Source organism: Podarcis liolepis (genome assembly GCF_965112155.1).
Source record: "Podarcis liolepis genome assembly, chromosome: 8".
Classification (NCBI taxonomy): domain Eukaryota; kingdom Metazoa; phylum Chordata; class Lepidosauria; order Squamata; family Lacertidae; genus Podarcis; species Podarcis liolepis.
Genome location: NC_139560.1, coordinates 87,361,990 through 87,374,541, shown reverse-complemented (window position 1 = coordinate 87,374,541; position 12,552 = coordinate 87,361,990). Strand labels below are relative to the sequence as shown.

The 12,552-nt window shown below is 42.2% G+C and overlaps 1 protein-coding gene across 9 annotated transcripts in view; it reads right to left on the bottom strand.

Moving 5' to 3' along the window:
• Positions 1–4,059: 4,059 nt before the first annotated feature.
• The window catches only part of RIN2 (Ras and Rab interactor 2), a 73,816-nt gene continuing 65,323 nt past the window's right edge, over positions 4,060–12,552 (bottom strand). For all 9 annotated transcript variants that reach the window (XM_083519149.1, XM_083519148.1, XM_083519154.1 and 6 more), the window contains 3 exons: positions 12,369–12,500; positions 9,148–9,311; positions 4,060–6,315 (listed from right to left, as the gene is read on the bottom strand). In XM_083519149.1, coding sequence (XP_083375275.1) covers positions 5,995–6,315; positions 9,148–9,311; positions 12,369–12,500 — 617 coding nt within the window. In that variant the 3' untranslated portion in view covers positions 4,060–5,994. The remainder of the gene's footprint in view (positions 6,316–9,147; positions 9,312–12,368; positions 12,501–12,552) is intronic.

Sequence of the window (12,552 nt, the reverse complement as noted above, 5' to 3'; positions counted from 1 at the left end):
GCCGCAATGGCCCGAAAACATGGTTTAAAAAAACGGATCCTCATGATTTTTGCACTAGATAAGCCCGAAGTCCCCCTCAGATCAACTTCCCCAAATCTCTTGCTAATCAGCAAAACTGCATTGCTGGGTCTGCCTGCTGGCAAATATAACATCACAATCACAAGGGTACAAAATAACTCAGCAAGCTGACATTTATCAAGAGTTAAACAAAGGTTAGTGTACTAAATATTATTTTCAATTCTAGGTAGTTTGCTATTGGAGAAATACGGGCCATATATGATTAATGCTAAGGGCATTTTTGTGATTTTTGTAGTGCAACTCATGATTTTTGTGGTGCAGGGTGTGCCCCTGGCTATGATGTGTGATTTGATGGCGAGTTTGGGGTGGCTCAATGCAAAAAGCGTGAGGATCCATAAGGATCCGTGCTTCAGAACCACGTTTTTGAGCCATGGAGTTGCCATGAAGCCGTGGATCCATGATTTTTGTGGTGCAGGCTGTGCCCATGGCCATGATATTTGATCTGATGGTGACTTTGGGCTGATCTAGTGCAAAAATCATGAGGATCCATGAGGATGCGTGTTTTTAAACCATGTTTTTGCACCATTGCAGTACCACAAAACAGTGGGTGCATGATAAATTGTTGCAACTTGCCCTCAGACTTTAGCGTGAAGGGCAGGTAAGATATTTAAATAATACGAATACCAAAACACCACCACCAGGCCCAGCAGTTTGGCCCCAGGACTGCGGGTGCCCGAGGCCACGCACGCTGCAGGCGCCTGACATTAGCACACCCCTGCGGCGTGAGGAGCCCCGGTGCAAAAATTTGTGGGTGCCCAGCCCTTTCATGGGGAGTTGTGGAGACTGGAGCCCCCAGGGCCCCTGTGCCTATGAACAACACCATTATGTCTTACTAATTCAAAGGAATTGCAAGGCTTATAAGCTTATGTTTAAATAAATATCAGGCCTACACTTAAAAAACACTCAATACAGCTATCCTGACAGATGAGAGCAGTAACAGCACTGCCTCTAGAAACAGTATTAAGGCGCCAGAAATCTGCTGGTGGAAGTCTAGCAGCAGAGCCCTATTGTTCACTGGTACCATAGGGGTCAGCAACCAGAGGCACAGGAAGGTTGGATAACATCATATAACACCTCCTAACTCGGCAAATTGGAAAGGTATTTCGAAATGTTTTCAGAACAGAGCTGCAACATATAATTATGAATTTAAATTAGCCCATTAGTGAACTGTTCGATTCAAAGGCAAAATGTAATTCAATTTAAACTCCTGACCGTTAGGCCCAGTTGTGGCCAACTCTGGGGTTGCGGCGCTCATCTCGCTTTATTGGCCGAGGGAGCCGGTGTACAGCTACCAGGTCATGTGGCCAGCATGACTAAGCCGCTTCTGGCGAACCAGAGCAGCGCACGGAAGCGCCGTTTACCTTCTTGCCAAAGTGTACCTATTTATCTACTTGCACTTTGACGTGCTTTCGAACTGCTAGGTGGGCAGGAGCAGGGACTGAGCAACGGGAGCTCACCCTGTCGCAGGGATTCGAACCGCCGACCTTCCGATCAGCAAGCCCTAGGCTCTGTGGTTTAACCCACAGCGCCACCTGTGTCCCACGAATTCAGTTTACAAATCTGCTTATTAAAAGGCTGAGGTACTGCTTAATGACACAACTTTAATGTGGGAATATCAGTGGGTGGGAATCTCAACATTAAGATTCAATATGAGAGTCTGAATCCATTTTCAGTCATAGAAAGATACATTGTGCAGCCTTCAGACACTTAGCAGTTCCTAAACTTGGTTGATTTATGCAGGGGATTTTTGAGCACATTTGTAATAAATTGGATTTAACTGTTGCTGCAAATTAATCTCATTGAAGTCTGTGGTTTACATGCAAACTATCACACATCTCATAGTTAAGGAAGCATTCCCTGCTTTAGTCATACTTTCTGCTAATATACTCAGGTGACTTGTTTTTAAAGCTGATAAATCTTCTCTGCCACTCCTTTCTACCAGTGAGCATTCTCGAAAAGTTATCAAGTGTCTTAATATTTTACAACACATTTTTCTTCTGCAAGGATGGAACTTGCTTTAACCATCATGCAGACAGTATCTTTGTCACCTGTTTCCAGCCACGGAAAGAAATAGGTTTTCACTTAAGAGTGGAAATTAATGATTACATTTTTTAAAAATGCGCACCATTAAACAAAGATGCCCATGATCTTGAGCTTTTTGACTGCTTCAGCTCTTTCTCTGCCCATTGCAGTCCACCGATTTTCAGTTTAATTCAGCTATTTCCCCCTTTTCTCCACTGCATCAGTGTTGTCCATTAAGAAGAGAAAAGATAGGAGTTGATTTGGAGGCAATGATATTTTAAGCACAGCAACCACCAGCAGGGTATGCCTAATCTTCTGATTTATTTATTTTTAAGTAAAATGACATGAAGAATAATTAGGTGTTGGTTCTGAATTGTGGCGAAAATTTCAGTTTTGTTTAGTACAGAAGAAGCAAATTGTAAGTGTGTATAGGAGCATGGCAAAGAACACGAGATTGTTACAGATACAAGGAATAAATGATTCAATGCCAAAATGTTTCTGGAAGGGAAAACAGAGTACAAAGCACCCACCTTAAAAGAATCCTGAGTGTGTGGTTTCTTCCATCCAACTCCTCAGATACAACTCACCATTTCAGAAACACGAACTTTTCTCACATATACAGTGGTGCCCCGCAAGACAAATGCCGCGCAAGATGGAAAACTCGCTAGACGAAAGAGTTTTCCGTTTTGGAGGTGCTTCGCAAAACGAATCTCCTATGGGCTTGCTTCGCAAGACGAAAATGTCTTGCGAGTTCCTGGGGTTTTTCCCCCCCTTCCCCCCTTTTTCTAAGCCGCTTATCCGCTTATCTGCTAAGCCGCTAAAAGCCGCTAATAGCGCTAATCCGCTAATCCGTCAATGGGCTTGCTTCGCAAGACGAAAAAACCGCTAGACAAAGAGACTCACAGAACGGATTCTTTTCGTCTTGCGAGGCACCACTGTAGTATCCAGTTGTGAGTCGCCTCCTGCACTTGTTTCAGTCTTCCCATGGTGCCAATTTCAGGAAAATTAAGCATTTATTCCAGTGATGTATGGTGATTTTTTTCACAGGGGAACAGTTAGGGCCAGAGGCGCCAGCTTTCAAGGGCACTTGGGAACGGGCACAACATTGTGATGTCCTGATGTCGCGTGTGTGAGCATTGTGCCTTCCTCCTTAAGCCAGCAGAAGCTTCCCAGGCTTTGGGAAGGTGGTGGAAGGGCTTTTGGACCCGTCAGAGCATCACACCTCCCTCCCTAAGCTGAGCAGAAGCTTCCCAGGCTTTAGGAAAGAGATGCCAGGGGGAAATTTAGGGGACTATCCTAGTCCCCCTAGTCCACTGACTGCACACCACTGATATATGCCTAAAATGAAAGAGGATCAAACGACACAAATCATTTTCAATCTAAGGCAGAGCTGTCACTATGTCCTTAGGATGTTCCAGATGTCCTCATCCTCCAGATATTGGAGTGCTTTTGGCCAGTGTGAGCTCTGCTGATCCCTACAGTGACTGTTGCTGGCACGAGGTTACTAGTAGCACTTGGCGCAGGGGAACAAGAGCCAGAGCTCAAAACATGAGAGCAATAATTTCCACCCAACCTGTTCACATTAAAATAGGTATGCACCCAAGATGTTTTTAAAGTATAATGTGTGAATTGGTCCTCGGGGCTAGTTCACAGATCTATAGCCATTATTGCAGCAGAAGTTATCACAGATCTGTAACAGGAGAAAGTGCCATATATCACCTCAAAAATACAATGTTTTCCAAGGCAGTCAGTTTACACATTCAACTGGTAGTTAGTAAATGATAAAAATGAAGGGATAGATATGAGTGTGTGAACCAGCTCTAAGACTCCAATGTACAGCAAACCACATGAGCTGGACTAAAGAATAGTTTCAGGAGACTAGAAAATGGCTATGTCTCCTGTGCAAGAAATGCAAGGGTACTTAAATACAGACTATTCACATATACACAAACATGTTCATTATAGTAAAGTATTACAATGTATTATGTGCAAAACTACTGTTTTATCATTTACAAAATGAAATACAACATAGACACATGTCAAGGTGGCAGGTAAGTGGCAAATCAACATGCATACATTTACATACAAAATGCACTTGCAGAGCCAGACACCAATATTCTTTTGGTAACTCCAGAGCATTAAGGCATTAAGGTACAGCAATTAATAACTCAGCACTGGAGTGCATTCACATGGTTTGGAAGCCATCCTAGATGGACAAGATTCTTGGCTTTTGATAAGATCAGTAAGGCACCTATGATCCAAGATTTTCAACCACATCTTACACAATGACTTGGATTGGTTGGAGCTCAGTGTAGGTCTTAATATTTCTGTTACAACATTAAACTATTACAACATTGTCCAGATTTATTTTTGTATCTATTGGATAATTTAATTGTTCAGTCGTGATGTATAGGGGACAGCAAAATCCACCCCATGGAATATCTCTCCTCTCCCGCTTCCTCTGGGGTCGCACAGAAGATTAGGAGGGAGCGATTACTTTTATTCAAAATTACAACTCAGTTTTAGTTATCTAATATGGAAAGAAGCTTACAATTTGTATGCCTATGGAAAACATTTACTTTTTCAGCCACAGTAAAATGCATGTGATGTTGCTCGTTTCAGCCTGCATAAATCTGTTTAACCTGTAAATTCAGTTCCTTGCTGTTTCTAACATAACAGATGACAAATCAATATTTGTATATGTACAATATTTCAAACTTTGAAACTCCCCCCCAACCTCCTTCACTTACGTTCTGCAAGAAGCCTGAACCAGCAGACTAGGGGTAACCTCACAATCTCTCTCCCCCCCCCCCATTTTGAGTGACTGTCCCTCACATCTACCTTCAACAATGTCCAGTCACTCTTCCACGAAGAGGAGTGATGGAGCTCTCAGCTATCTTTCTTTGGCTAACTTTCTGTACAATAACGGAGTAACTAAACTGTGTTATTTGAAACACATGCCCTAAAACATCTCATTTCTAAAGCAGCCACACTATGTTTTCTCACTTTCCTGGTCTCTATATTCACTTCTTTCAAATACTTCTGTGCACTTTATCTGTCCATTCAAGATTGCAGTATATAAATAATAATTCAGTAAGTGATACATCAGGTTTGTAAAAGGCTTTGGGTAGCCAATGTCAAAAATACAAATTGCTTACAGAATTTTATCAACCTTAAAATGAGTTTGATAGATTTAAAAACACTTAAATCAGGGAAGAAAAGGCAATAAACCATCTAAATCTCACAGGAGTGTTCAATGTAATACTCTAAAACCAGCAAGAGATTTATTTTGTATATTAAATGTTAAAAATCACATGCAGAATTATAGAACATTTTATAGTTTTAAAAAATACTTTAAGGATCAACCATGACAGTTTACCTGCAACTGTTTTAAAATTTCTGTGATATATATATATATATATAAACAAGCTGCCTTCAGTAAAATAATAATAATTAAATAACTATTTTAGAGAAGGCTGCTACCATCCATATAAGAGAATTTATTGATGCCCTGCATCGGACAGTTTTGCATATATATGTACACTGGTGAAATGGATAGCCCACCAGCTAGCTTATAGATAATCTGGCCATCAGTAAAGTTAATGCAAACTAGGGCTTGAACTAAGGATGAGAGTAAAATGCAATACAGATGTGCTGATGTGATGTGCAGTATATTTGAGAAGATCAGTGATCCATGAAGTTCAGCCCCCCTTCTGTTCTACAGCTGTACAATGGCCCTGTATATATCCTACATTTAGTCAGCGACAGGGATTGTTGTTCATGTTCTTATCAGACATTTGGTTTAGAGCCCTGCAGACAGTGTCTAATGAACTCAAGTCAGCAAGCAAAGGGTGCTTTCAGCAACTTAAAACCCAACCATAAAACACATGAGCTTTATGATGTGCGGTCGCTGTTGTCGTTTTGAAAAATGGCACCATAATTGTCACTGTTGATGCGCTTATAAACAAAATGAAAGACCTGGGGCTGCGGCCGGCTGTGCAGTTCAGCCTTGATTTTTTGGGGATAGGTATCTTCTGTCAGCTGTTGCCAGGTGTCATCAATAAAAAGAAATAGGCTATACTCATCAGGAATGTCCACTTTAAACTTCTCAGCACAAAGCCGACACACATCTTCTGTGGTAATATATGGTCTCACGAGCAAGGTTTTCCCTGTACAGCCACTGTTTACTTCCTGGAATGCAACTCGCAAATAGTTCTGTGAAGTGGGGAAATGCATGAGAAGAATAAATATTCAAATTCAAGACCTAATAAAAAACCCCCACACGATTTCACCTGGTTTGTTGGGCTAATCAATGTGAAATATACGTAGTTGTTCCTCTTGTTATTAATCAGAGGTCCTCTGTGTTCCAGGAAACCTTAAGGGTGGTATACAACTAAATTTTACTCAGAGCAGATCCTCAGAAATTAATGAACCTGACATTAGAGCCATTAATTGCAACAGGTCTACTCAAAGCAAAATGTTCTCAAGCACCCTCAATTCACATATAAGATATTGAGGCCTCATAGGCCTAATCAGTGCTCTGTTCAAATGGAATGCATATTCTGTAACAAGGGTGCCATGGCAGACAAACTGATGCAGTAAAAGTTCCCTGACGGCAGGAACTGAAAACCCCTGCTGTAAGGAAGTAGTGTCAGGGTCCATTCACAGGACCTTGACTGAAATTTTATTCAACCTGCCCATGTGAGTAAAGGACTGACTTACTAGCCCCAACACTTCCTCTGCTTATTCATTATTAGCATGCCATGAGGATTGTACTTTTGAGCTCACTTTACTGTGTCCTGACAGCAAGCTAAGTGAACTGCAAAGCTATCATCTGTGGCCAGACTGAGTTCACGCAGCTGAGACCTGGGCATATGCCAGAAGGTGGCAAAGCGTCACTGAGCCTGCTCTGGGGAACGGTGGTCATGCTAAGAAACTCCTATTGTTGAAGAGGCTAACAAGATGCAGCAGAGCTCAGGAAAGAAAGTGGGCTGAGCCCCTATTCACACAAATCAGACTTTATCAGCCAGCGATGCAGATGAAAAGCATACTTTGCAATTCTACAGAGCTCATGTGTCTGGCATTTGCTTTTTAATATTGAAGCAAGGAACTGGTTTCAGGAAGCTCATTTGGGAATATGATTCATGTCTCCTTTCCTGAGTCCAATTTGATAATAATTCAAGCTTCATTAATTCTAGGCAAGGTCTGTGGGAGCTTTTGGTGAACATGTGAGTTGTTATTAGTTATTCCCACCTTTTTTGCATTTTCATTTAGTGGGAATGCCGGTCTTTTTTATTTATTTTGCCCACTGCAGAAGCAGCATATTTGCTTCTTCATAAGTTCATTTCTATGCCACTTTTTGGCCCAAGAAAGGCCTCCAATCAACTCAAAATAAAACAATGCAAGAGATAATAAAAGCAATTTAAATGTAACAAAACCCAGAGCAGAATAAAACAAGTAAAGCACAGTCAACAGTGAAGGCGGAGGTGGGGAATAACTGCTTTTCATTGTTAACATTTATTTCTTCCAGTAAAATAATAGGGAATGCTTTTTTAAAAAAAGACACAAAAAGCATACGCACACATGCTGGCCATAAGCGGAAACAGACATCATCTAGAATCTAAGGGAAGACATGAAAGGGGGAGATTTGAGGAAGGAAAAAAAGGAGGGAGGGGAGAGAGAAGGGGAGAAAATAGAAATGAGGAAGGAAGGGAAGAAAGAAGAGCCGAGTGTGCATGTTGGAACACAGCTTGTTCTGACATGAAATGAAATGAGTCATTGGAGGGAGTCCATCAAATATAGAGCAAAATGTACATTCAGGATGCACCAACAAATACTTTTGTTTCTAAGGGGAAGAAACATCCTCCACATTTATTCTCTAACATGTTTGCAAGTATGGCAACCCAGATCTTGGAGGTTTTTTGCTAACCATAAAATTCAAACAGTGAAACATGCTTTAGCTTTCCAAAACGTATCAGTGCTGAACTATCATGATACACAGTGCTTTCTTCTTCTTCTTCTTCAGGGGGAACTCAAGGGTACTCAGTACCGGCACCTAGGACTCAGCGACATTCACAAAGAAAGAATGTGTTATAACACTGTGACACCAGATGGCCCAGTTGGGCCCCGTCTCTCACCAGTGGAATTTCCCTGTATGAAGTTTACAGTGCGTTTAACTGAATTGCTTCTTTGATGTGTCTAGATCCAGCCTTACTTTAACAACTTCATGCTGAGTACCAGCCCCTATTTTTCTAGAAAAAAAGCACTGATGATACATAAACTGAAGTTAAGCTTGATTGCAATTCCATTATCACTACCAAGTTAACAAGCCTACACCAAAATTGCAAGTTAGATATGAAAAGTAATTTTCTCAGACCATGCAAGATCAAAGTACACAACAATTTTAACAGTATTTGTACTTCCATCTTGTTTAGGTGCTCAGACCAAACAGGAATCCTGTAAGGAGGTGTTAAGGAAGAAGCAGCTGCCCATAATCACTCCAGGATCTCCCCAAGAAGAATATGAAACTCTGCAGTCACTTCACATTCAGTGTTATTAAAGTCCTTCCAGGCACTGCAACATGGAGAAGACTCCCTTCCCCCAACGTCATGGCCAAATTAGATGAGATGGTGACAGACACCTGTTTCTCTTTATATATCTGCCCCTTGCACATATAAACAAAGACTGAGGATCACGCAGGTGAGGGGCAATGTATATCTTACTGCCCACAGTTGTCTATTTCCTCCTTGGCTCAATTCCAACATTGAAGCTTAAAAAAGGAGAACAAAAGATGGAGGGGAACAAAGGCATCAGGGTTTGTATATATTTTATTCTAATTTCACCCCATCCCTGGCTTTACCAGTGAATGGAGTGGGGACATGAATGGCAGCCCTGTCAGAACTAGTTTTGCCCTGAGCTTCACAAATGAGGGGGAACCAGAGCTAACATCACCAAGGACAATCTACATCTACCACGCTGTCTGTCATATCACGCTTATACTCTGCCCACAGTAGAAAAGTCATCATATGGAAAAGTCATTAACTGTACCTGAAAATCATCCACAGATGGAATCGTTCTATTTGTTGTCCTACGCTTATGCCATTGTCGGAGGGTATTCCGGGCTTCCGAGCACAGCAGCCGAGCTGCTTGTTCTTCTTGAAAGTTCTTTATCAAAGAAAGTGCTCCATATGCACTTGTCAAGTAGTAGCCACCTGTGAAGGAATCAGGAGAAGAGTGTTCCAGAGATAATTACCAACAGCTTGATTACTTATATATATATATATATATAATCAGTGTAAAACTCAGTATGTCTGTAATTTTCCAGGACAGACAAGAGTGATCTGCTGTCTTGCATTAAATGAAAGTGCAAGGGGGAGGGGGAACTGTGACCCTCCAGATGTTGGACTCCAATTTCCATCAGCCGCTGCCCGCAGGGCCAATGCTCAAGAATGATGGGAAGTGTGCATCTGGATAGCAACGGGTTAGCTATCAATGTGCTAGTAGTTTGTTCTTGTTCTTGTTTTTATTATGTATTTTGTGCTTTTATTTTGTATTTTTATACTGTGAACCACCCTGAAATCTACAGATCATAGTAGAGTTGGAATGGACACTACCGCCGCTCTCGCAATGCAGAGTGCAGGAATCTCAGGTCAAGCATCCCTGACAGATGGACATGCAACCTCTGCTTAAACACCTCCAAGGAAGGAGAGTCCATCACATCCCAAGGGAGTCTGTTCCACTGTCAGAACAGCTCTTACTGTCAGAAAGTTTTTCCTGATGTTTAGTCGGAATCTCCTTTCTTGTAACCTGAAGCCATTGGTTCTGGTCCTACCCTGTGGAGCAGGAGTAAACAAGCTTGCTCCATCTTCCATGTGGCAGCCCTTGAGATATTTGAAGATGGCTATCCTATCTCTTCTCAGTCTCCTCTTGAAGAGTGGTATCCAAATTTAATAAATACTGTACTACTACTGCTACTACTACAAATTGGGGGTCTGCCATCCTTCTGAGGTTCTGCCTTTGAAACCACAGCCATGCCAGTGGGTTTCAAACTTTGTTCCAAAGAACCAGAGTCTGGATCCAACCCTCTGAGTTGCTTTGTTCTCCTGGTTTCTTGACACCACACACTGTGGCAAGTAGAGCACAAACATCAGGAAGATTACTTAAAGCAGACTCTGGTGTTTGTTGCAGTTCTCATTCCGGCTGTACTCAAATGCTCTTCCCCATTAGATGGAATTCTGTTCATGCCCCCGCCCACCATTGGATTTCTGGGAAAGACAAATGCAATTTGTTGCAAATAGTAACACAGAGAAATCTGATGCAGTTTGGAGGCCAAGGAAGTATCAACATCCAGCTGCCTGGCCAGAAGCTTGGCCTGCTTGTTTTTGTTTTGCTGTTGGAAACAGAAGTTCCTTGCCAGATTCAACAGCTTCAGCATTCTTTTGCTCTCAGCTGCCCAGGAGGGAGGGGCCTCTGGAATCCTTCCCTACGCCAGGCTTAGAAGGAGCCAAACAACTGCAGAGGCAGGAAACATTTCAGAGCCACAAGCAGGAGACATAGTCCAGGCCATATTTCAAGAGCTAAATCATTGTTGGTTTGGTTTTTGTTTTTTGCAAATGTCACCTTAATAACAAGCCCCTTGTTCTCAAGCAACCTAAATAAAAGTCAAGAGGAATTTCTAGTAATAAAACTGATTCACATATTCTTCTCCCATTCTTTCTGCATGGCAGAAAGAGTGTATTTTTGGTTGCCTGAGTATGAACTGGAGAGCTGCTGCTACCTCTGTGTGGCTTCTCCACTCGATGCCTTTTTGACAAAAATGACTAACCTGTGTGTTAAAAAATAATAATGAAGTGTTCCTCAAAGGGTTTCGAGTACAGGCAAAGACCATTTTACATGTGTTCAATGCGTACACGATTGTGACGCACGCATTGCTGCAATCCAGAAGTGGCCAGAAAAGGGGGTGGAATGGGGAGGGGCTTACACGCACTCCGCTAACACGAATGGGCCAGGAACGCAACCCCTGCACAAATAACAAATAAAGTGATTTCACTATGAAACAATCCTCAATTAAAATCCTGCCTCTGTTATCAACTCTCTCACATACTCAGTGCTTTCCCCTTTTGGTAAGATGAATATCTGCTTGCTATACAGGGCTTTGGTGCTGTGGTCTAAACCTCTGGGCCTCTTGGGCTTGCCGATCAGAAGGTCGGTGGTTTGAATCCCCGCAACGGGGTGAGCTCCTGTTGTTCGGTCCCAGCTCCTGCCAACCTAGCAGTTCGAAAGCACACCAGTGCAAGTAGATTCCTGTGGCAGGAAGGTAAATGGCATTTCCATGCGCTCTGGTTTCTGTCACGGTGTCCCGCTGCACCAGAAGCAGTTTAGTCATGCTGGCCACATGACCCAGAAAGCTGTCTGTGGAGAAACGCCTGAAGCAAGATGACTGCCGTACCTCATAGTCACCTTTGACAGGACTTAACCGTCCAGGGGTCCTTTACCTTTACCTATCTGCTTGCTATACAGGGCTTTGGTAAGGATTGCTGAATCTCATGCGCTACCAACTAAACAAGGAAATGTTTTTCTTTTTCAATGAACTGTCATGCAGGAGGCAGGATGACCATGATAATACTACTAAATGCCAATATGAATGTGAAAGAAGACTTGTGGTAATATCCTGGCCTCTGAAGGAAGCCTGCTCTGAAATACAAGTTATTCCTGAGGTTTAGGAAAGCTAATTTATAAGCTAACATAATTCAAAATTCTCAGTAAGTTAAAACAAAGTTTTCCATACTGGAGAAAGAGAGAATTGAAGAGAGAAATTGTCACATATCATTTCAGACCCTGCCACAAGATGTATGGCCTGATCTATCATTCCAAACTGAACTAAGGCTGCAACCCTAACCTCACTGACCTGGGAGTATGCCCCATTGAATTCAATAGGACTTCTGCAAAGACACGGTTAAGTGTTTACTGTAAATCACTACCGCCCAAGTTGCTAGGCCAAACGACAGTTTCCTCCTTCCAGAATCACAAAGAAAAGCATCTTACTATTTTTAATTAAAAATACCCTCTCTCTATGTGGGTAGGAACACAAGGCTTTTTATCTTCATTGGTTGGGGTTATCTTTATGTTTTGTTTGTAGGCATTACTTGATAAGCTGTGGCAACAAGTTAGAGGCTTTCAGGATTCTTTTAACGGCTGTCTCTTCAGGCAGGCTGCAAATAAACAAATTCCTGGCAAAAGAGTCATCTCAGAGCTTCAAGGACATTTACCTTCTCCGTGTAGCAAGGAGGGGTCCAGCAGCTCCATCATGTACTCAATTTCAGCATCTAACTCCAGCATGTCACACTGAGCCACAACGTAGGTCAGCACTGGCAAAAAGTCATCAGCTCCATACATCCTCCCTTGGCGAAGGGTGAGGAAGAGTGGGGAAAGAAAACACAGGCATTAATCACA